Source organism: Rana temporaria, chromosome 12 (assembly GCF_905171775.1).
Source record: "Rana temporaria chromosome 12, aRanTem1.1, whole genome shotgun sequence".
NCBI lineage: Eukaryota > Metazoa > Chordata > Amphibia > Anura > Ranidae > Rana > Rana temporaria.
The window spans coordinates 147,216,171-147,242,555 of record NC_053500.1 but is presented as its reverse complement, the minus strand read 5'-3'; the positions used below and the strand labels follow the sequence as shown (position 1 = coordinate 147,242,555).

General features: G+C 45.8%; 1 protein-coding gene across 1 annotated transcript; it reads left to right on the top strand.

Moving 5' to 3' along the window:
* The first annotated feature begins 580 nt into the window (after window positions 1-580).
* On the top strand, window positions 581-25,783 carry PIRT (phosphoinositide interacting regulator of transient receptor potential channels). The gene is made up of 2 exons (XM_040331156.1): window positions 581-940; window positions 24,174-25,783. The coding sequence occupies exons 1-2, from the start codon at window positions 776-778 to the stop codon at window positions 24,615-24,617; spliced, it is 609 nt and encodes a 202-aa protein (XP_040187090.1). The 5' UTR covers window positions 581-775; the 3' UTR covers window positions 24,618-25,783.
* Window positions 25,784-26,385: the final 602 nt, after the last annotated feature.

Sequence of the window (26,385 nt, the reverse complement as noted above, 5' to 3'; positions counted from 1 at the left end):
CGATGTCTTGGTATACAAGCGATGTCTTGGTATACAAGCGATGTCTTGATGTACAAGCGATGTCTTGATATACAAGCGATGTCTTGGTATACAAGCGATGTCTTGGTATACAAGCGATGTCTTGATATACAAGCGATGTCTTGATATAAGAGTAGCGCCATGTCACCACTGAGTATAAAAGAGAAGAGAGGCTCCTCCTCTAAGTGTAGCAATATGGTTACATGTAATGAAGGAACAACATTTATAAACTTATTGCTACACTTAGAGGCGCCTCTCTTCTCTTTTATACTCTGTAAATAAAATGCTTTGATATACAAGCGCTTTGGATTACAAGCGTGTTTCTGGAACGCATTATCCTCGCGATCGGAGGTTTTACTGTATTGTGATCGGATCGCTGCTTCATATTTGTTCACCTGCTCTAATGAGTGATTGAAAAACAAAGCTTGGCTCCTCCTGATGGTTTTCCATCTCTCCTCCCTGGACTCTGCCCCCCCCCCTCTCTGCCCCCCCCTCCCTTCCTAAAAATACATCTTCCCGAAGTGCTGGATTCACGCCTGAACTGCCGGCTGGCCGGTCCAAAACTCCCCGACCCAAAAAACTTTCCACTCTGCACAATCCGTGCGGATTATCCCCCCCTCCCCCCCCCCTCTTTTCCCGGAGCTGCACTGAGCGGAAATGGCCCTCTCCTAATGTGACAGCTGGGAAGACCGCGATTTGCATACAGCGCAGTCAGGGCCAGGAAGGGGTTAAAAAAAAAAAGCATTAACAGCCCATTATGCTGGCAAGAGCCTCGCCGGGAGAAGACGGACAGTACGGCTGCGACAGCGTGAGTCGCATCTACAGCGAGCAGGGAGGAGATCCCCCGACCTGCGCGCTCCACTGGTCGCTCGTCACCAAACTTCTGCTGCTGCGCTACGATGGGAGCTGCCCCACCGACGACGTGAGTACCGCGCCAAACTGTTCCTTCCTATTCATTTGTATCCTGCAAAAGGAGCTTACACTCTAATGTCTCCGACCATTATTATTATTATTATACATTTATATATCTCTGACATATACCGGAGCGCTGTACAGAGATCACTGAGCCACTCACATCAGTCTCTGTACAGAGGAGCTTACACTCTAATGTCCCCCCCCCCACATCACATCAGTCTCTGTACAGAGGAGCTTACACTCTAATGTCCCCCCCCCCCACAGTCACATCAGTCTCTGTACAGAGGAGCTTACACTCTAATGTCCCCTCCCCCACACATCACATCAGTCTCTGTACAGAGGAGCTTACACTCTAATGTCTCCGACCATCATTATTATTATTATACATTTATATATCTCTGACATATACCGGAGCGCTGTACAGAGATCACTGAGCCACTCACATCAGTCTCTGTATCAGAGGAGCTTACACTCTAATGTCCCCTCCCCCCCCCACAGTCACATCAGTCTCTGTACAGAGGAGCTTACACTCTAATGTCCCCTCCCCCACAGTCACATCAGTCTCTGTATCAGAGGAGCTTACACTCTAATGTCCCCTCCCCCCCCACAGTCACATCAGTCTCTGTACAGAGGAGCTTACACTCTAATATCCCCTCCCCCCCCCACAGTCACATCAGTCTCCTCACCAGAGGAGCTTACACTCTAATGTCCCCTCCCCCCCCCCCACAGTCACATCAGTCTCTGTACAGAGGAGCTTACACTCTAATGTCCCCTCCCCCACACATCACATCAGTCTCTGTACAGAGGAGCTTACACTCTAATGTCCCCTCCCCCCCACAGTCACATCAGTCTCTGTACAGAGGAGCTTACACTCTAATGTCCCCTCCCCCCCACATCACATCAGTCTCTGTACAGAGGAGCTTACACTCTAATGTCTCCTCCCCCCACATCACATCAGTCTCTGTACAGAGGAGCTTACACTCTAATGTCCCCTCCCCCCCACAGTCACATCAGTCTCTGTACAGAGGAGCTTACACTCTAATGTCCCCTCCCCCCACATCACATCAGTCTCTGTACAGAGGAGCTTACACTCTAATGTCCCCCCCCCCACATCAGTCTCTGTACAGAGGAGCTTACACTCTAATGTCCCCTCCCCCCCCACAGTCACATCAGTCTCTGTACAGAGGAGCTTACACTCTAATGTCCCCTCCCCCACAGTCACATCAGTCTCTGTACAGAGGAGCTTACACTCTAATGTCCCCTCCCCCCCACAGTCACATCAGTCTCTGTACAGAGGAGCTTACACTCTAATGTCCCCTCCCCCACATCAGTCTCTGTACAGAGGAGCTTACACTCTAATGTCCCCTCCCCCCCCCCCACAGTCACATCAGTCTCTGTACAGAGGAGCTTACACTCTAATGTCCCCTCCCCCCCACAGCGCCACACACCTATAATATTAATAAATGTATATATCTCTGACATATACCGCAGCGCTGTACAGAGATCACTGAGCCAGTCACATCAGTATTTTCACCAAAAGAGCGTACAATCTAATAATAATAGTGTGTGTGTGTGTGTGGGGGGGAGGAGACATTAGAGTGTAAGCTCCTCTGTACAGAGACTGATGTGACTGTGGGGGGGAGGGGGCATTAGAGTGTAAGCTCCTCTGTACAGAGACTGATGTGACTGTGTGGGGGGGGGGCATTAGAGTGTAAGCTCCTCTGTACAGAGACTGATGTGATGTGGGGGGGGGGGGACATTAGAGTGTAAGCTCCTCTGTACAGAGACTGATGTGACTGTGGGGGGGGGGGGGGACATTAGAGTGTAAGCTCCTCTGTACAGAGACTGATGTGATGTGGGGGGGGGGCATTAGAGTGTAAGCTCCTCTGTACAGAGACTGATGTGATGTGGGGGGAGGGGACATTAGAGTGTAAGCTCCTCTGTACAGAGACTGATGTGATGTGGGGGAGGGAAGGGGACATTAGAGTGTAAGCTCCTCTGTACAGAGACTGATGTGATGTGGGGGGGAGGGGACATTAGAGTGTAAGCTCCTCTGTACAGAGACTGATGTGATGTGGGGGGGAGGGGACATTAGAGTGTAAGCTCCTCTGTACAGAGACTGATGTGATGTGGGGGAGGGGACATTAGAGTGTAAGCTCCTCTGTACAGAGACTGATGTGACTGTGGGGGGGAGGGGACATTAGAGTGTAAGCTCCTCTGTACAGAGACTGATGTGATGTGTGGGGGGGGGGGACATTAGAGTGTAAGCTCCTCTGTACAGAGACTGATGTGATGTGTGGGGGGGGGGGACATTAGAGTGTAAGCTCCTCTGTACAGAGACTGATGTGATGTGGGGGGGAGGGGACATTAGAGTGTAAGCTCCTCTGTACAGAGACTGATGTGATGTGGGGGGAGGGGACATTAGAGTGTAAGCTCCTCTGTACAGAGACTGATGTGACTGTGGGGGGGAGGGGACATTAGAGTGTAAGCTCCTCTGTACAGAGACTGATGTGATGTGTGGGGGGGGGGACATTAGAGTGTAAGCTCCTCTGTACAGAGACTGATGTGATGTGTGGGGGGGGGGACATTAGAGTGTAAGCTCCTCTGTACAGAGACTGATGTGATGTGGGGGGGAGGGGACATTAGAGTGTAAGCTCCTCTGTACAGAGACTGATGTGATGTGGGGGGGAGGGGACATTAGAGTGTAAGCTCCTCTGTACAGAGACTGATGTGATGTGGGGGGGAGGGGACATTAGAGTGTAAGCTCCTCTGTACAGAGACTGATGTGACTGTGTGGGGGGGAGGGGGCATTAGAGTGTAAGCTCCTCTGTACAGAGACTGATGTGACTGTGTGGGGGGGAGGGGACATTAGAGTGTAAGCTCCTCTGTACAGAGACTGATGTGACTGTGGGGGGGAGGGGACATTAGAGTGTAAGCTCCTCTGTACAGAGACTGATGTGACTGTGTGGGGGAGGGGACATTAGAGTGTAAGCTCCTCTGTACAGAGACTGATGTGACTGTGTGGGGGGGAGGGGGCATTAGAGTGTAAGCTCCTCTGGTGCAGAAGTGTGTGAATGGCTTGAGGTTCTCTGTACAACACTGTGGTATATGTCATCGCTATATAAATGTTTAATAATAATAGTGTGTGTGGGGGGGGGGGGGGTCGGGACATTAAACATTTATATAGCTCTGACATATATCACAGTGTTGTACAGAGAACATCAAGCCATTCACACACTTCTGCACCAGAGGAGCTTACACTCTAATATCCCCTCCCCCCACCGTCACATCAGTCTCTGTACAGAGGAGCTTACACTCTAATGTCCCCTCCCCCCCCACAGTCACATCAGTCTCTGTACAGAGGAGCTTACACTCTAATGTCCCCTCCCCCCCACATCACATCAGTCTCTGTACAGAGGAGCTTACACTCTAATATCCCCTCCCCCCACATCACATCAGTCTCTGTACAGAGGAGCTTACACTCTAATGTCCCCTCCCTCCCCCCCACATCACATCAGTCTCTGTACAGAGGAGCTTACACTCTAATGTCCCCTCCCCCCACCGTCACATCAGTCTCTGTACAGAGGAGCTTACACTCTAATGTCCCCTCCCCCCACATCACATCAGTCTCTGTACAGAGGAGCTTACACTCTAATATCCCCTCCCCCCACATCACATCAGTCTCTGTACAGAGGAGCTTACACTCTAATGTCCCCTCCCCCCACATCACATCAGTCTCTGTACAGAGGAGCTTACACTCTAATGTCCCCTCCCCCCCACATCACATCAGTCTCTGTACAGAGGAGCTTACACTCTAATGTCCCGACCCCCCCCCCCACATCACATCAGTCTCTGTACAGAGGAGCTTACACTCTAATGTCCCCCCCCCCACATCACATCAGTCTCTGTACAGAGGAGCTTACACTCTAATATCCCCTCCCCCCACAGTCACATCAGTCTCTGTACAGAGGAGCTTACACTCTAATGTCCCCTCCCCCCACGCACACACACTATTATTAAACATTTATCTATAGCTCTGACATATACCGCAGTGCTGTACAGAGAACATCAAGCCATTGACACCAACTTCTGCACCAGAGGAGCTGACACTCTAATATCTTTAGCAAATCAGTTCAGAGGGGTCCAAAATATCCTTTGCTATCGATGTTTTGCACTTGCAAAATGTTCTGTTATTTTTTATTTGTATTATTATTTATAATTGTTATTAAAATTGGTCATTTAAAATGTTTAGTATTACAAATATTTATTTTCCATTTAATAATAATTATGTATGTGTGTTCATCCCCCCCCCCCCCCCCCCCCCCCCCCCCCCCCCCACAGTTATTACTTTTTGTTTTTCACTTGACCCTCCCTTGTAGATTGTAAGCTCTAACGAGCCGGGCCCTCCGATCCCTCCTGTATTATTATTAGGGCTGCAACTAACGATTATTTTCATACTCGATTACTTGGCCGATTATTGTTTCGACTAATCGGATAATCTTAAAAAAGAAGTGTGGTGTACAATTTAGTTAATATGTAAATAAAAAAAAGGCAATTTTATTCTTAATTATCCATACGCAGTGGTAAATATAAATAACCAACTACAGTAATTGTAATGCCTTCTATTACCTCCCACTTTCTCTGGGTTCAGATGCTGATCTTTAGCCTAGGTTCACACTGCTGCGAATTCAAAATAGCGGTAAAATGCGCGATTTTACCGCGATTTTGCGGCTGCGATTTTGCCGCGATTTCGGCCGCAATTTAATGTAAATCGCGGCCCGAAATCGCAAAAAGTAGTACAGGAACTACTTTTTGAAATCGCAGATGCGGCGTCGCACTGATTAGGACAGTGCCATTGCCGACAATTGCCGCCGATTTGAGATGCGATTTGACATGTCAAATCGCATCTCAAATCGTTCCAAATCGTACCCAGTGTGAACCAGGGCTTAAAGTGATTTTTTTTTTTTTCCAACAAACTTGTTATACTTCCCTGCTCTGTGTAATGGTTTTGCACAGAGCAGCCCAGATCCTCCACTTCTGGGGTCCCTCACCGATGCTTCTGGCTCCTCCTGCCTTCAGAGTGCCTCAATAGCAAGTAAAGTATAGAGCGCCCGCTATAGCAAGGTAAAAAAAAACTTCTGCCTTTAGAACCACTCACTTCCTGCCCAGGACTACATGTCCCATGAGGCATTGCTCCTCACACTTTCACAAATTCTCAGGCACTTGGTGACTTGTATGGACGGTGTACTGAGCTGTATGTGTGCTGCACTGTATTTCCTGATATGTAAACAAATAAGACCAACTAATCAACTGGCCGATTAATCGATTATGAAAGCAGTTGTCAACTATTTTCATAATCGATTAGTTGACGATTAATCGATTAGTTGTTTCGGCCCTAATTATTATTATTAGGGTTGTCCCGATACCGATACCAGTATCGGGACCGATACCGAGTATTTGCGGGAGTACTCGTACTCCCGCAAATACCCCCGATACCTAAATAGAATACTTGTCCCACCCCCCCCCCACCGCCGCAACGAATGCTGCCACCCACCCCGTCGCATACTGCAACAACGCCGCGGCAGCATGGGTTAAACAGCGTGCGGGGAATATCACAGCTTTCATTTGAATAGCTGTAGTATTTCCCGCCGCGCCGCATATAGACACTCCCCCTTGCTCGGGATCTGTCCAATACCGAGCAAGGGGGAGTGTCTATATGCGGCGCAGCGGGGAATACTACAGCTATTCAAATGAAAGCTGTGATGTTCCCCGCACGCTGTTTAACCCATGCGGCGGCGCCATCTAGGTATGGGGGGACATGGCTGCATATAGGGGGGACATGGCTGGATTTATGGGGGACATGGCTGCATATAGGGGGGAGATGGCTGCATATAGGGGGGACATGGCTGCATATAGGGGGGACATGGCTGGATTTATGGGGGACATGGCTGCATATAGGGGGGAGATGGCTGCATATAGGGGGGACATGGCTGCATATAGGGGGGACATGGCTGCATATAGGGGGACATGGCTGGATTTGGGGGGGACATGGCTGGATATGGGGGGGACATGGCTGGATATGGGGGGGACATGGCTGGATATGGGGGGGACATGGCTGCATATAGGGGGACATGGCTGGATTTGGGGGAGACATGGCTGGATATGGGGGGACATGGCTGGATATGGGGGGGACATGGCTGGATATGGGGGGGACATGGCTGCATATGTGGGGACATGGCTGCATTTGTGGGGACATGGCTGGATTTGTGGGGACATGGCTGGATTTGGGGACACATTTAAAAAAAAGTATTGGTATTTGTTTTCGGCGAGTACTTGAAAAAAGTATCGGTACTCGTACTCAGTCCTAAAAAAGTGGTATCGGGACAACCCTAATTATTATACAGGATTTATAGAGCGCCAACAGTTTGCGCAGCGCTTTACAACACGAGGGCAGACAGTACAGTTACCATGCAATTTAAAATGATGTAAATGTATAATATATATGTAAATTGCGTCGTAAATTGACGGCTCTATAAAAGTACCTGAAATAATAATTATAATAATAATAATACAGGAGGGATCGGAGGGCCCTGCTCGTTAGAGCTTACAATATACAAGGGAGGGTCAAGCGAAAAAAACATAATACATAATTATTATTAAATAAAAACAAAATCATTTGTAATACTAAAAATTTTAAATACCAATTTAAGAAAAATTATAAAAATAATAATAATAATATTAATAAAAAATAAAAAAATTTGCAAGTGCAAAACTCAGAAACATCGATAGCGAAGGATATTTTGGACCCCTCTGAACCAAATTTGCTAAAGCCAGATTTACTAATTTTCATCATAAATGATCGCTGGATGAGCGGCACTCAGGAGGACTCTGAGGGCCAGATTCACGTAGCGCAGCGGATCTATAGATCTGCTCGATCTACGTGAATTAAGATCCGCTCCCGCAAGTTTGGCAAGTGGCTAATTCACAAACCACTTACCTCCAAACTTGCGACGGCGGATCCTAAATCCCCCCGGCGGAATTCAAATTCCGCGGCTAGGGGGAGTGTACTATTTAAATCAGGCGCGTTCCCGCGCCGATTTAAATGCGCAGGCGCCGTCCGCGAAATTTCCCGGCGTGCATTGCTCCCACTGACGTCACTAGGACGTCAGTGGTTGCGACGTGAGCGTGACTTGCGACGCGTGTGTTTGTGAATCGGCGTACGCAAACGACGTTAAAAAATTCAAATTCGACGCGGGAACGCCGGCTATACTTAACATTGGCTGCGCCTGATAAAAGAAGGGGTAAGTATACGCCGGGAAAGCCGCTACGGAAACGTCGTAAGAAGACTGCGTCCGGTCCGCGTACGTTCGTGAATTTGCGTATCTCGCTGATTTACATATTATTTATCGTAAATCAGCGGGAACGCCCCCGGCGCCATTTTTAAATTGAAAAAAAGATCCGACAGTGTAACACATTGTAACACTGTCGGATCTTAGCCCTATCTATGCGTATGTGATTCTATGAATCAGGCGCATAGATAGGACCAGTGTAAGTCAGAGATACGATGGGGGATCAGGAGATATCAGGAGATAATACACCGTCGTATCTCTTTGTGAATCCGGCCCAAAATATTTATATCTGACAAATGTAAAAATAGTAATAGTAATAATAATAATAATAATAATGATGATGATAACATACAGGGATTGTATAACTTGTAAGAAAGAGACGGAGAGAAAAGGACATAACAAATGTATATGTTTTTTTTTTTTTGCGATAATGAGGGATGATAGTTTTCCCACACTCAGCCCATTTCTGGTCTGTCATCTCATTGGATGAGGCACAGAGAGCCCCTCCCCCCCACCTTTTAGATTTGATAATCAACAGAACAACAAGCCTGACAATGATCGCATTCTGTAGATTAGGCGAGGTTTCTTCTGGACAGAGTCAGTAAAAATTGCCATTGTGTCAGTAAATCTTGTCAGCGGTTTGTACCGGAAGCTGCGCCTTCCATCGTCTCAGATTTTAGGGGAGGATCCTCGCTACGTATCGGTAGATTTGTCTATTACTTTGGTTCTTTTATGCAAAAAAAATGTTTCCTTTATATTTTTTGTCACTATTTCAAAGTATAAAAGGATTATAAAATTGGGGGGGAAAGTCCTGGGAAACGATCGGATCCCATGAGTCGGGGGGGGGGCGCTAGATTTGGACCAAATGTCATTATTTTAGAGGTCCCGAGGTCTCTGAACTTCCTGTGTGATTTTTAGCAGATCCAATTCGCAAAAACGGTCCATTTCTGCTTTATATCCGATTCTACTTTCTTATGAGCACCACTTAGCTTGACTTCCAGTCCCGCCAGATCCCATCAGGTCCCGCCAGATCCCATCAGGTCCCGCCACGTCCCGCCAGATCCCATCAGGTCCCGCCAGATTCCATCAGGTCCCGCCAGATCCCACCAGGTCCCACCAGGTCCTACCAGATCCCATCAGGTCCTGCCAGGTCCCGCCAGGTCCTACCAGATCCCATCTGGTCCTGCCAGATCCCATCAGGTCCCACCAGGTCCCGCCAGGTCCTACCAGATCCCATCTGGTCCTACCAGATCCCATCTGGTCCTGCCAGATCCCATCAGGTCCCACCAGGTCCTGCCAGGTCCTACCAGATCCCATCTGGTCCTGCCAGATCCCCTCAGGTCCCACCAGGTCCTGCCAGGTCCCGCCAGATCCCATCAGGTCCCGCCAGGTCCTACCAGATCCCATCTGGTCCTGCCAGATCCCCTCAGGTCCTGCCAGATCTCCTCAGGTCCTGCCAGGTCCCACCAGGTCCTGCCAGGCCCCGTCAGATCCCATCAGGTCCCGCCAGGTCCTACCAGATCCCATCTGGTCCCGCCAGATCCCATCAGGTCCCGCCAGATCCCATCAGGTCACGCCACGTCCCGCCAGATCCCATCAGGTCCTGTCAGGTCCTACCAGATCCCATCTGGTCCTGCCAGATCCCCTCAGGTCCCGCCAGATCCCCTCAGGTCCCGCCAGGTCCTACCAGATCCCATCTGGTCTTGCCAGATCCCCCCAGGTCCCGCCAGATCCCGCCATGACGTATATCTACAGGTGCCGATCGGCAAGTGGTTAAAGTTCATGTGTGTGTAAAGGCAGGCGTCCCAATACTTTTGGTAATATAGAAAGTATATGAAATTTGCTTTATAAATCCTGTTTTTGGGTGTATTTGGGGTGTTTTTGTTTTTTTGTGTGTGCCCCCCCCCCCCCCATTTAGTATTCTATGCCTGGGGGGAAGGATGGAGGAATAGAATGAACGTGTTCAGCCAGAAAACTCTGCGTCACGCCCGTCCAGCTCTCTCCTTAGAAGGGCCGGAGACTCGGAGGATCTCGGGGAGTCGGATCTGAAGACTCGGAGCTCCCAGAATCCTCAGCGAGTCTCTATTACATTTCTGTGTATAAAACTAATTAGAGAGCACTTTCGTTCCTCTGCGGCCAATAAACCCCCCCCTCCTCCTCCCCTCCCCCCCCAGCAGGAGCGGTTTGGGGTTATCGGAGGATGCTCGGTGCCGGCTCGGAGACAGACATCTATCCGGATTCGCCCCTCTGCAGTCCAGTAATTGCTTTCTTTGATGGGCGGAATTGAATCTGTTTGAGGGATTTAGAGATGACTGATGCGCCCCGCGTGCCAACCGGGCCCCTCCCAAGCCGGCTCATGCCCACGTCCGGGGTGGCAAAGCGTGGAGTGGATCGATCCGTAAAATAAGGAATGGCGAGCAATTTATTTTAATGCCAGTCACATTTAGTAGGCATTAAAGCGGAACCCCCCCTTAAAGGGTAGGTTTTGTTTGCTCCCTGCTCCCCGTTTTTTTTTTGGGGGGGGCAGGTACCACTTTATAACCGGCACCCGCTTCCAATTATGCGCAATCCACCGGAAGTCCCACCCACAACCTTCTGTGACAGGTCCCCGGAGGCTGCGGGACCGTGCACAGAGTGCAGCGCGACTCACATAAGCGCAGGGGGCGGGGCTGGCTGCGAAGCTCCAAGGAATGCTGGCGATCTGCGGTAAACATGGCGGAGACCCCGAACCCCCCCGGCAAAGAACCGGCCCAGGTGAGGACTGCGCTGGACCCCCCAGGACAGGGGGAGTGTCCTTTTATTAAAAGTCATCAGCTGCTGGATTTGTACCGGCCGACTTTTATTATTTTTCTTAAACAAGGTGAAGAAACGCGTTCAGCAAGCTTCACCGAGCATTTACGAAGCTTTGGGGAAGAGCTCAGTCCCAGCAGTCTCCTAGATTCTGCTAAATGCTTACTGAAGCTCGACAAGTGCCTAATGAAGCTCAGCAAGTGCCTAATGAAGCTTAGCAAGTGCCTAATGAAGCTCAGCAAGTGCCTAATGAAGCTCAGCAAGTGACTAATAAAGCTCGGCAAGTGCCTAATGAAGCTCAGCAAGTGCCTAATGAAGCTCGGCAAGTGCCTAATGAAGCTCAGCAAGTGCCTAATGAAGCTCAGCAAGTGCCTAATGAAGCTCGGCAAGTGCCTAATGAAGCTCGGCAAGTGCCTAATGAAGCTCAGCAAGTGCCTAATGAAGCTCGACAAGTGCCTAATGAAGCTCAGCAAGTGACTAATAAAGCTCAGCAAGTGCCTAATGAAGCTCAGCAAGTGCCTAATGAAGCTCAGCAAGTATCTGATCAAGCACGACAAGTGCCTAATGAAGCTCAACAAGTGCCTATTGAAGCTCGGCAAGTACCTGATGAAGCTCAACAAGTGTTCCGTCCTAGCAGTCTCCTAGATTCTAAATGCTTACTGAAGATTGGCAAGTGTGTGATGAAGCTCAACAATTGCCTAATGAAGCTCAGCAAGTGCCTAATGAAGCTCAGCAAGTGCCTAATGAAGCTCGACAAGTATCTGATGAAGCTCGGCAAGTTCCTGATGAAGCTTGACAAGTGCCTAATGAAGCTCAGCAAGTGCCTAATGAAGCTTGGCAAGTATCTGATGAAGCTCGGCAAGTTCCTGATGAAGCTTGACAAGTGCCTAATGAAGCTCAGCAAGTGCCTAATGAAGCTTGGCAAATACCTGATAAAGCTCGACAAGTGACTAATGAAGCTCGACAAGTGCCTGATGAAGCTCGTCCAGTCCTAGCAGTCTCCTAGATTCTACTAAATGCTTACTGAAGTTCGGCAAGTGTGTGATGAAGCTCAGCAAGTGCCTATTGAAGCTCAGCAAGTGCCTAATGAAGCTCAGCAAGTGCCTAATGAAGCTCAGCAAGTGCCTAATGAAGCTCAGCAAGTGCCTAATAGAGCTTGGCAAGTGCCTAATAAAGCTCAGCAAGTGACTAATAAAGTTCAGCAAGTGCCTAATAGAGCTTGGCAAGTGCCTAATGAAGCTCAGCAAGTGACTAATAAAGCTTGGCAAATGCCCAGTCCCAACAGTCTCCTAGATTCTAATAAATGCTTACTGAAGTTCGGCAAGTGTGTGATGAAGCTCAGCAAGTATCTGATCAAGCACGACAAGTACCTGATGAAGCTCAACAAGTGTTCAGTCCCAGCAGTCTCCTAGATTCTAAATGCTTACTGAAGATTGGCAAGTGTGTGATGAAGCTCAACAAGTGCCTAATAAAGCTCAGCAAGTGCCCTAGAAGCTCAACAAGTGCCTAATAAAGCTCAGCAAGTGCCCTAGAAGCTCAACAAGTGCCTAATGAAGCTTGGCAAGAACTCAGTCCCAACAGTCTCCTAGATTTTAATAAATGCCTAATGAAGCTCAGCAAGTACCTCATGAAGCTCGACAAGTGCCTAATGAAGCTCAGCAAGTGCCTAATGAAGCTCAGCGAGTGCCTAATGAAGCTCAACAAGTACCTAATGAAGCTCGACAAGTGCCTAATGAAGCTGAACAAGTGCCTAATGAAGCTCAACAAGTGCCTAATGAAGCTGAACAAGTGCCTAATGAAGCTGAACAAGTGCCTAATGAAGCTGAACAAGTGCCTAATGAAGCTGAACAAGTGCCTAATGAAGCTGAACAAGTGCCTAATGAAGCTGAACAAGTGCCTAATGAAGCTGAAAAAGTGCCTAATGAAGCTCAACAAGTGCCTAATGAAGCTGAACAAGTGCCTAATGAAGCTGAACAAGTGCCTAATGAAGCTGAACAAGTGCCTAATGAAGCTGAACAAGTGCCTAATGAAGCTGAACAAGTGCCTAATGAAGCTGAACAAGTGCCTAATGAAGCTGAAAAAGTGCCTAATGAAGCTCAACAAGTGCCTAATGAAGCTGAACAAGTGCCTAATGAAGCTCAACAAGTGCTTAATGAAGCTCAACAAGTGCCTAATGAAGCTCAACAAGTGCCTAATGAAGCTCAACAAGTGCCTAATAAAGCTCAGCGAGTACCTAATGAAGCTTGATTAGTACTCAGTTCTAGCAGTCTTCTAGATTCTACTAAATGCTTACTGAAGCTTGGAAAGTGCCTAATGAAGCTCAGCAAGTGCCTAAGGAAGCTCAACAAGTGTCTAATGAAGCTCAGCAAGTGCCTATAGAAGCTCAACAAGTGCCTAATGAAGCTCAGCAAGTGCCTAATGAAGCTCAGCAAGTGTCTAATGAAGCTCAGCAAGTGTCTAATGAAGCTCAGCAAGTGCCTAATGAAGCTCAACAAGTGCCTAATGAAGCTCAACAAGTGCCTAATGAAGCTCGGCAAGTGCCTAATGAAGCTCGGCAAGTGCCTAATGAAGCTCGGCAAGTGCCTAATGAAGCTCGGCAAGTGCCTAATGAAGCTCAGCAAGTGCCTAATGAAGCTCAGCAAGTGTCTAATGAAGCTCAGCAAGTGTCTAATGAAGCTCAGCAAGTGCCTAATGAAGCTCGGCAAGTGCCTAATGAAGCTCGCTAAATGCGTGTTAAAGGATAATTCCACCCTAACACTACAATCCCCACAGACCTCCGTTATCTAACGCTCACCTCTCTATCCCTGTAAAGAAGAAATCTCTACACAATCCTTTTTTTGAAGCCGTCCGGATCTCACACGGAGCCGTCAGCGGGGGGCGTTGCTTTGTGGGCGGGTGCAGAGGACACAGCTGACAACGGAAGCCCCATAGTAAGTCTATGGGAGACGTCACTCCCTGTTCATTTCCCAGCCGTTGTCGGCGATCTCCTCTGCAGAGCTTCCCCTGCTGGAGATCGGGTCAGAAAGGTGTGTATTATATATATATATATATTGGCTCGGGTTCACAGACATTGGCGCTTATTAATGCCGCCGTAGTGTATCTTTTTTACGATACGCCGACGCAGCGCAGAGAGGCAAGCCCCGAATTCACAAAGCACTCGCTCTCAAATCCGCGCTGGGTTTCCTCGGCGTATGCCGGCGTAGGTGGAAGTGGGCGTGAGACATGCAAATGAGGCGTGACCCCATGCAAATGATGGGCCGAGCGCCATATAGATACGAATAACGAACGGCGCATGCGCCGTCCCGTGGACGCATCCCAGTGCGCATGCTCACAATCACGCCGGAACGAATGCCTAAGATACGCCGGATCACTGCCTACGGCGTGAACGTAACCTACGCCCAGCCATATTCACGTCCTGCGTAAACAACGTAAAATACGACGGCTTTGTTCCCTGGTCCATACCTTTGCACGGGTTGCGCCTCCCATATGGGGAATAACTTTACGCCGGACGTACGACTTACGCAAACCGCGTATATAATGCGCCGGGCGCAAGTACGTTCGTGAATCGCCGTATCTCCCTCATTTGCATATGTGAATAGAAAATCTATGGGAGCGCCAAATGCGTCCAGCGTAAATATGCGCCTGCGATACGACGGCGCAGGCAAGTTACGTCGGCGGGATGAAGCCTATGTTCTGGCGTATCTTAGTTTGTGGGCACGGCGCACAGATACGACGGCGCATAGTTGCACTTACGCGGCGTATCTCGAGATACGCCGGCGCAAGTGCTTTGTGAATCCGGGTCATAGTGATTTCTTCGATGGTGGATGTCCGGAGATCGGGTCAGAAAGGTGTGTGTATATATATTGGCTCGGATTCACAGACATTGGCGCTTATTAATGCCGCCGTAGTGTATCTTTTTTACGCTACGCCGACGCAGCGCAGAGAGGCAAGCCCCGAATTCACAAAGCACTCGCTCTCAAATCCGCGCTGGGTTTCCTCGGCGTAAGCCGGCGTAAGTGGAAGTGGGCGTGAGACATGCAAATGAGGCGTGACCCCATGCAAATGATGGGCCGAGCGCCATATAGATACGAATAACGAAAGGCGCATTGCGCCGTCCCGTGGACGCATCTCAGTGCGCATGCTCACAATCACGTCGGAACGAATGCCTAAGATACGCCGGATCACTGCCTACGGCGTGAACGTAACCTACGCCCAGCCCCATTCACGTCCAACGTAAACAACGTAAAATACGACGGCTTGTGTTCCCTGGTCCATACCTTTGCATGGGTTGCGCCTCCTATATGGGGAATAACTTTACGCCGGACGTACGACTTACGCAAACCGCGTATATTATGCGCCTGGGCGCAAGTACGTTCGTGAATCGGCGTATCTCCCTCATTTGCATATGTGAATAGAAAATCTATGGGAGCGCCAAATGCGTCCAGTGTAAATATGCTATGCGCCTAAGATACAAAGGTGTAGGCAAGTTACGTCGGCGAGATGAAGCCTATGTTCTGGCGTATCTTAGTTTGTGGGCACGGCGCACAGATACGACGGCGCATAGTTGCACTTACGCGGCGTATCTCGAGATACGTCGGCGCAAGTGCTTTGTGAATACGATGGTGGATGTCTGGAGATGGAGAGATTTTAGTGTTGGGGTGGAATTGTCCTTTAATTCTACAGCTAGCCCCTCCCTGAGGAGAACATGACAGGGTCCCCCTCCCCCCCATCACAGCGGTGAATGAAGAGCGCAGACAGAGCCGTGCGATTTGACTAGGTACAGAATATTCCGCACTTGCGTGTAAATATTATTCTGGGATTCGGATTCAAACTATCGCTGGGAAATTTTCTTCTGCAAACATCCGACTGTCACTTTAAGGGGAAAAAAAAACGAAAACTGGAAATTTACCTAAAAAAAAGAAAAAAGAAAAAGTCACAGAACAAAAATATATTACATTGCCGCTGACCAGTCCTATTCAGGATTTTAATATAATTTCCCCCGGTGATCCTGCCACACTTCCTGCCCCGGGGGGGGCAACACTCACTGACTGCACTGTATCTATGGAGAGGAGATGTAGAAGTTATTAGTGTTGTGGATCTTGTGAATAATTTACAGCCCGTTCCAGTATTAGCTATTTAAACGTCTGATCTCCTCACCCGAGACACCGTTATCACCAGTGAGACACCATTATCACCGGGGAGACACCATTATCACCGGGGGGGGCACCATTATCACCGGGGGGAGACACCATTATCACCGGGGGGGCGACACCATTATCACCGGGGGGGCATCATTATCACCGGGGGGAGACACCATTATCACTGGGGGGAGACACCATTATCACCGGGGGGAGACACCATTATCACCGGGGGGAGACACCATTATCACCGGGGGGAGACACCATTATCACCGGGGGGAGACACCATTATCACCGGGGGGAGACACCATTATCACAGGGGGGAGACACCATTATCACCGGGGGGAGACACCATTATCACCGGGGGGAGACACCATTATCACAGGGGGGAGACACCATTATCACCGGGGGGAGACACCATTATCACAGGGGGGAGACACCATTATCACCGGGGGGAGACACCATTATCACCGGGGGGAGACACCATTATCACAGGGGGGAGACACCATTATCACCGGGGAGACACCATTATCACCGGGGGGGGGCACCATTATCACCGGGGGGAGACACCATTATCACCGAGGGGAGACACCATTATCACGGGGGGGAGACACCATTATCACCGGGGGGAGACACCATTATCACCGGGGGGAGACACCATTATCACCGGGGGGAGACACCATTATCACCGGGGGGAGACACCATTATCACCGGGGGGAGACACCATTATCACAGGGGGGAGACACCATTATCACAGGGGGGAGACACCATTATCACCGGGGGGGGCATCATTATCACCGGGGGGAGACACCATTATCACCGGGGGGAGACACCATTATCACCGGGGGGGGAGCACCATTATCACAGGGGGGGTCGTCTGACTTTAGCAACCAACTGTCACCCAACTGTCACCACTTATAGATCCAGCTGCTCACACTGACCTAGATGGCTTCTCTTACATCCTGTTGGGGTTAAAAGCAGCAATAAATCAAAAGACCAAAGAAAGAAAAAAAAACGCACGACATTGCGAGCGTAAAACCCCCGACACATTCTTGTGTGTAAATACGAGAAGCTGCGCTGGTCCAAATAATTTAATGGCTATACAGGGGAACCTCGGATTACGAGGATAATCCATTCCAGGAGAAGGGTCGTAATCCAAAGCACTCTCATATCAAAGCGAGTTTCCCCATAGAAGTCAATGGAAACGAAAATAATTTGTTCCACATTGACTTCAATGGCATGCAATACCGCATGCGGCCAGAGGCGGGGGGGGCGCCGCAGAGTCTCGGAAACTGACAAAAAGGCACGAGGACAGCTCAACTGACCACGGCAAACCTCAGGAAGGCTCTGGAACATAGTATATTTCCGAGTCTATCTGAACAGCGCCGATCAGCTACGATCGGTGCCGGAGCACCCCCCCCCCACCTCAGGCCGAACACGGTACTGCACTGGCCTGCACAGAGTCCTGACCTCAACACGATAGAACACCTTTTGGGATGAATTAGAGCGGAGACTGCAAGCGGGGCCGATCCTAGGGTCACAGACGCCTGGGTGCCAAAATATTTCTGGCGCCCCTCACATGGGCGTGGTCATCTTACCAGCTCCTCCCCTTTACAAATGTTTCTATGGCAACGACTCACACACAGAGATGGTCCCCACGGACAAGGAGAACACGTCAGGCACGGAAAGCCCCCCCCCCAGCGACGTCACTGCGCGGCTGGTCTCTCTCCACACAGAGACGGCCGCTGCTTCGCTCTCCTCCTCTGACAGGAGGAAGGACGAGCTTGGGCAGGAAACACAGTGGGGGTGAGACCGGTGGAGAGAGCCGCCTCTGGAAACAGACAGGGAGAGGAGGAGGAGGGAGGAGAGCACTCCGGCGCTTCAGTGCCCCCACCTCTGTGGCGCCTGGGTGCACTGCACCCCACGCACCTGCCTAGGATCAGCCCTGACTGCAAGCCAGGCCTTCTCGTCCAACATCAGTGCCTGACCTCACAAATGCTCTTCTGGAAGAATGGTCAAACATTCCCATAGACACACCCCTAAATATTGTGGATGGCCTTCCCATAGACACCCTCCTAAACCTTGTGGACGGCCTTCCCATAGACACACCCCTAAACCTTGTGGATGGCCTTCCCATAGACACACCCCTAAACCTTGTGGACGGCCTTCCCAGAAGAGGTGAAGCTGTTATAGCCGCAAAGGGGCGGAGCCAACTCGATATTGAACCCTCCGGACTATTAGCTAGATTCAGGTAGGCAGGCGTATCGTTGCGGCGGCGTAGCGTATCGTGTTTACACTACGCCGCCGTAAGTTAGCGAGGCAAGTACATGATTCACAAAGTACTTGCCTGATAAGTTACGGCGGCGTAGTGTAAATCGGGCGGGCGTAATGGCGCCCAATTCAAATTTAGCTGAGGGGGCGTGTTTTATGGTAATGGAGGGTGACCTTACGTGATTGACGTATTTTACGAACGGCGCATGCGCCGTCCACCTACATATCCCGGTGTGCATTGCGGCAAAGTACGCCGCACGGTCCTATTGATTTCGACGTGAGCGTAAACGACGTAAATCCCTATTCACGGACGACTTACGCAAACGACGTAAACATTTTCGAAATTCGACGCGGGAACGGCGGCCATACTTAACATTACTATTCCAACTATTTGATGGAATAACTTTAGGCCTGATAATGCGTTACGTAAACGGCGTATCTGTACTGCGTCGGCCGGGCGTACGTTCGTGAATAGGCGTATCTAGTGATTTACATATTCTACGCCGACCGCAATGGAAGCGCCACCTAGCGATCAGCCTAAATATTACACTTTAGGATACGACGGTATAAGACACTTACGCCGCTCGTATCTGAGCCTAATTTAAGCGTATCTGGTTTCCAGAATACGCTTAAATTAGCGCCGGCGCAAATTCAGACTCTACTGATACGCCGGCCTAAGTCTTTCTGAATCCACCTATAAGACTGGGGGGTCATTATAGTTCCTGTGCGTGTGAAGGCCGGCGTCCCAATACTTTTGGTGATATGGTGTATATACAGTGAGGCACGATGCCAAACATACTGAAGAATACTTCATGGTTTGCATGCAGTGTAATCGGTAATTGCCGCGGTGCCAGAACTGGAGCAGGTTTACGGTAAAGTCTGATCTGGAAATAATCAGGATCCTGCTGTTCCGTCTATTTGTGGAGCGCCAAATCGCGCAATTGTTACATCGTCTCCGAGTTCTCGCTATCTTGGCAGAACACAAAAGTCAGTTCATCCCGCGCCCAGCATGCGCGGCGAGGCTTTCTCTGATATACCTCCAGGCTTGACTCTACGAGGCATGAAATGATTGGGGGGCCTCGGGGTTAATCGCTCTCACTCCGCCGCGGCCCGTTAGTCACATTCCAGATATTCTTCTCTTTGATCTCTCGGAACGCTCCGTCTCTCTCGTATGACCTCAGAAACCATCGAGGTCCTCCGAGAACGATCGATGCCGATTGGTGAAATGTTCTCACATATTGGAACAAAGTATTTCTTCTCAACACTTTTCCCGTTTTCCGCCACGAGTAGATCCAAGCCGGCCGAGGACAACCGGTGACGGGAAACTGTCCTTCCCTCGGATCCCATCCTGCCGGCCATACCATAGACAACCGGTGACGGGAAACTGTCCTTCCCTCGGATCCCGTCCCGCCAGCCATACCATAGAGAATCGGTGACGGGAAACTGTCCTTCCTCGGATCCCGTCCCGCCGGCCATACCATAGACAATCGGTGACGGGAAACTGTCCTTCCTCGGATCCCGTCCCGCCAGCCATACCATAGACAATCGGTGAAGGGAAACTGTCCTTCCCTCGGATCCCGTCCCGCCAGCCATACCATAGAGATCTTCTCTGCATGGGCCAGAGAGAATTCCATGAAGAGAGGAGAATAAATTCCCGAGTAGTGCCTACTTTATAGAGGAATGTTGAATAACCGCTACAGCCCCGGACCATTTGGCTGCCCAAAGACCGGGGGCCACTTTTTGCGATTCGCACTGCGTCGCTTTAACTGACAATTGCGCGGTCGTGCGACGTGGCACCCAAACAAAATTGACGTCCTTTTTTTTCCCCACAAATAGAGCTTTCTTTTTAGTAAATTAAATATTATATTTTTCTATACTTACCTATACTTTTTTGTATATTATTTTCATTGCCCATTAAATCCCATTTCTTTGAGGTATTCATTTTTCTATATACTCGGGATGGTGGCAATGCTCGTGTCAGTTTGTTGGGAGTAAACCTTTTTCATAAGAATATAGCTGTCTTCCGAAATTCACATTTCGAATAAAATATAAATAATATAGCTGTCTTCCGGGAAAGATGAATTTAGAAAAGAATAGAGTAAAAAACAAAACAGAATTGAAAAATAATAGAAAATTAAATAGAATAGAAAATAAAGCAATAGAACCAATTTTTTTATTTTATGAGAAATACAAAATTTAAATAAAAACAAATAGAAAAAAAAAAAAAGAATAAAATATAAAGAATATAGCTGTCTTCCGAAATTCACATTTCGAATAGAATAAAATATAAAGAATATAGCTGTCTTCCGGGAAAGATGAATTTAGAAAATAATAGAATAAAAAACAAAACAGAATTGAAAAATAATAGAAAATTAAATAGAATAGAAAAAAATATATAAGAAAATAAAGGAATAGAACCGAAAGAAAATTGATTAGGAAATAAAAAATGTGAATAAAAACAAATAGAAAAAATTGAATATGAAAAAAAAAAGAATAGATTCAAATAGAATAAAATAGAAAGAATATAGCCACCTTCTGAAATTCACATTTCGAATAGAATAGAATAAAGTATAAAGAATATAGTTGTCTTCTGGAAGATGAATTTAGAAAAGAATAGAATAAAAAAACAAAACAGAATTGAAAAATAATAGAAAATTAAATAGAATAGAAAATAAAGCAAAAGAACCATTTTTTTTTATTTTTTATGAGAAATAAAAAATTTAAATAAAAACAAATAGAAAAAAAAGAAGAAGAAAATACAAAGAATATAGCTGTCTTCCGAAATTCACACTTCGAATAGAATTAAATATAAAGAATATAGCTGTCTTCCGGGAAAGATGAATTTAGAAAAGAATAGAATAAAAAACAAAACAGAATTGAAAAATAATAGAAAATTAAATAGAATAGAAAATAAAGCAATAGAACCATTTTTTTTATTTTATGAGAAATAAAAAATTTAAATAAAAACAAATAGAAAAAAAAAAAGAATAAAATATAAAGAATATAGCTGTCTTCCGAAATTCACATTTCGAATAGAATAAAATATAAAGAATATAGCTGTCTTCCGGGAAAGATGAATTTAGAAAAGAATAGAATAAAAAACAAAACAGAATTGAAAAATAATAGAAAATTAAATAGAATAGAAAAAAATATAAAAGAAAATAAAGGAATAGAACCGAAAAAAAAATTGATTAGGAAATAAAAAATGTGAATAAAAACAAATAGAAAAAATAGAATATGAAAAAAAAAGAATAGATTCAAATAGAATAAAATAGAAAGAATATAGCCGCCTTCTGAAATTCACATTTCGAATCGAATAGAATAAAGTATAAAGAATATAGTTGTCTTCTGGAAGATGAATTTAGAAAAGAATAGAATAAAAAAACAAAACAGAATTGAAAAATAATAGAAAATTAAATAGAATAGAAAATAAAGCAAAAGAATCACATTTTTTTTTTTATGAGAAATCAAAAATTTAAATAAAAACAAATTGAAAAAAAAAGAAGAAAATACAAAGAATATAGCTGTCTTCCGAAATTCACATTTCGAATAGAATAAAATATAAAGAATATAGCTGTCTTCCGGGAAAGATGAATTTAGAAAATAATAGAATAAAAAACAAAACAGAATTGAAAAATAATAGAAAATTAAATAGAATAGAAAATAAAGCAATAGAACCAATTTTTTTATTTTATGAGAAATATTTTTTTTTAATAAAAACAAATAGAAAAAAAAAGAAGAAAATACAAAGAATATAGCTGTCTTCCGAAATTCACATTTCGAAAAGAATAAAATATAAATAATATAGCTGTCTTCCGGGAAAGATGAATTTAGAAAAGAATAGAGTAAAAAACAAAACAGAATTGAAAAATAATAGAAAATTAAATAGAATAGAAAATAAAGCAATAGAACCATTTATTTTATTTTATGAGAAATACAAAATTTAAATAAAAACAAATAGAAAAAAAAAGAATAACATGTAAAGAATATAGCTGTCTTCCGAAATTCACATTTCGAATAGAATAAAATATAAAGAATATAGCTGTCTTATGAGTTTAGAAAATAATAGAAGATGGGAGATGAATTTAGAAAATAATAGAAGATGGGAGATGAATTTAGAAAATATTAGAAGATGGGAGATGAATTTAGAAAATAATAGAAGATGGGAGATGAATTTAGAAAATATTAGAAGATGGGAGATGAATTTAGAAAATATTAGAAGATGGGAGATGAATTTAGAAAAGAATAGAAGATGGGAGATGAATTTAGAAAATATTAGAAGATGGGAGATGAATTTAGAAAAGAATAGAAGATGGGAGATGAATTTAGAAAAGAATAGAAGATGGGAGATGAATTTAGAAAATATTAGAAGATGGGAGATGAATTTAGAAAAGCATAGAAGATGGGAGATGAATTTAGAAAAGCATAGAAGATGGGAGATGAATTTAGAAAATAATAGAAGATGGGAGATGAATTTAGAAAATATTAGAAGATGGGAGATGAATTTAGAAAATATTAGAAGATGGGAGATGAATTTAGAAAAGAATAGAAGATGGGAGATGAATTTAGAAAATATTAGAAGATGGGAGATGAATTTAGAAAAGAATAGAAGATGGGAGATGAATTTAGAAAAGAATAGAAGATGGGAGATGAATTTAGAAAATATTAGAAGATGGGAGATGAATTTAGAAAAGCATAGAAGATGGGAGATGAATTTAGAAAAGCATAGAAGATGGGAGATGAATTTAGAAAATATTAGAAGATGGGAGATGAATTTAGAAAATATTAGAAGATGGGAGATGAATTTAGAAAATAATAGAAGATGGGAGATGAATTTAGAAAAGAATAGAAGATGGGAGATGAATTTAGAAAATATTAGAAGATGGGAGATGAATTTAGAAAATATTAGAAGATGGGAGATGAATTTAGAAAATAATAGAAGATGGGAGATGAATTTAGAAAATATTAGAAGATGGGAGATGAATTTAGAAAATATTAGAAGATGGGAGATGAATTTAGAAAATATTAGAAGATGGGAGATGAATTTAGAAAAGAATAGAAGATGGGAGATGAATTTAGAAAAGAATAGAAGATGGGAGATGAATTTAGAAAATATTAGAAGATGGGAGATGAATTTAGAAAATATTAGAAGATGGGAGATGAATTTAGAAAAGAATAGAAGATGGGAGATGAATTTAGAAAAGAATAGAAGATGGGAGATGAATTTAGAAAATATTAGAAGATGGGAGATGAATTTAGAAAATATTAGAAGATGGGAGATGAATTTAGAAAATATTAGAAGATGGGAGATGAATTTAGAAAATATTAGAAGATGGGAGATGAATTTAGAAAATAATAGAAGATGGGAGATGAATTTAGAAAATATTAGAAGATGGGAGATGAATTTAGAAAAGAATAGAAGATGGGAGATGAATTTAGAAAATATTAGAAGATGGGAGATGAATTTAGAAAATATTAGAAGATGGGAGATGAATTTAGAAAATAATAGAAGATGGGAGATGAATTTAGAAAAGAATAGAATAAATAACAAAACACAATAGAAAAATAATAGAAAATAAAATAGAATGGAAAACAAAGGAATAGAATAGAAGAGAATATAAAATAAAAGATACTATGCACAACAAAAAATAAAAAACAGAATGAGTATCCTTCTGCCCTTTGTGTTTTTCAGATGCTAGTTGCCGACTTGAAGAAGACCACCATGGAGAAGACCTCAGAGCACATCGCCCTCAGCGAGTACAGCATCGCCGACATCTCTTCTTCGGAATCCAAGGACTTGGTCACCAGCAGGACTGAGAGCACCTTGTACAGTTCCTCCAGAAGCGAGTCTTCCTGGAATACCGTTCACCGGAGTGCCTGGGACACTTACCAGAAACCCATCATCATTATGTCCATTGGGGGTTCCGTCTTCCTTCTGGGGATCATAATGACCACCATGAACTTCCTCTACACCTACGCTCCCGTCTCCAAGAACTTTGGGCCCGTGGCCCTCTCCATCGGACTGATGGTTTTGGTGGTCGGTTTGGTTTGGGTGCCCATCATCAGGAAGAAAAGGAAACAGAGGTCAGCCTCCCGGCTTTTCAACACCTCACGTCAGTTTTTCTTTCACTTTTGAGCTTTTTATTTCGGGAGGTCCGGCCACGGGAGTTACCATCAGAAGACCGTTCCAAAGCTACGCGCTCGGCGAACGCATCGAGTCTTGGATCTCGTAACCACAAGAATAAATCGGCAAGAAGGTCAATGGCCTATAAATGTTTTTTTACACGGGAGAGCTGGGAAATGGTGGAGTAAAAAAAAAAGGGAAATGGGCCACCATAGCGAGAGACGGCCTCCAAGGAAAATGGGTAAAAAGCCCCTTTTAGGGGCCGCAAAGGCCAAACGAAGGAATGCATGATCACCCTTTTTGGTTTGCATAATCCCCGTCTTGAAGGCATGGAGGCGGTGCTTTGTAGCCATAGGACTACCCAACAAGAAGGTGACTTTTCTCCAATGAACGGTTTCCCATAATTCCCTAATCCCGGGATGGCCCGCCCACCAGGATCAAAAGAAAATATGGCCGACCTTTTTTTTTTTTTTTTACCTACGCCTCTCCTCCGATCTCCTCATCTTTTATCTTCAGGAGTTTTTGCTTTTCTTTTATATACGTTCTGGAACTTCTTCTTCTTCTCACCTGGGGGGGGGGGGGTCCTATAAGTGGGCGTGGCCTGTTCTCTCAGCGGACGGTATCAGCTTTTAAGTGGGCGTGGCCTGTTCTCTCAGCGGACGGTATCAGCTTTTAAGTGGGAGTGGCCTGTTTTCTCAGCAGACGGTACCAGCTTATAAGTGGGCGTGGCCTGTTCTCTCAGCGGACGGTACCAGCTTTTAAGTGGGCGTGGCCTGTTCTCTCAGCGGACGGTACCAGCTTATAAGTGGGCGTGGCCTGTTCTCTCAGCGGACGGTACCAGCTTTTAAGTGGGCGTGGCCTGTTCTCTCAGCGGACGGTACCAGACGGAACGGGTTGGGCGGAACCTCTGGAAACTTGCATGACAAGTTATATTTATATTCATTTTATGCACAGCAGTTCGCAAAGGAAGTGATAATAATATATCTGCTAAAAAAACAAAAAGATTATATAGCTGTATAATAATAATTCAGATATTTTTGTTACCATCAAAGCTTTTAATGACCGTATTTTTTTTTATTCTGTACGGAAGGAATGTTACCGGAAAATGTATTTATTGCAAATTGTGAATAATCAAAAAGCGTGTCTTTTCCAGGAAAATAAAACCTTATTAAGCGTGATTTGGGGTGCCGCCTCCTACACCAATCCCGAGATTTTATCACCAGAATTATAAAGCGTTGAACCGGTTCAGATATTTGTATAGTTTGTTTGCTTTACCGTGTAATGATGGGGCTCACATGTGACTGCAGCGGGAGGAATAGTGTCCCATCATTGGTGTCAGTGGGAGGAATAGTGTCCCATCATTGGTATCAGTGGGAGGAATAGTGTCCCCATCATTGGTATCAGTGGGAGGAATAGTGTCCCATCATTGGTGTCAGTGGGGGGAATAGTGTCCCATCATTGGTGTCAGTGGGAGGAATAGTGTCTCATCATTGGTGTCAGTGGGAGGAATAGTGTCCCATCATTTGTATCAGTGGGAGGAATAGTGTCCCATCATTGGTGTCAGTGGGAGGAATAGTGTCCCCATCATTGGTGTCAGTGGAAGGAATAGTGTCCCATCATTGGTGTCAGTGGAAGGAATAGTGTCCCATCATTGGTGTCAGTGGGAGGAATAGTGTCCCATCATTGGTGTCAGTGGGGGGAATAGTGTCCCATCATTGGTGTCAGTGGGAGGAATAGTGTCCCATCATTGGTGTCAGTGGGAGGAATAGTGTCCCATCGT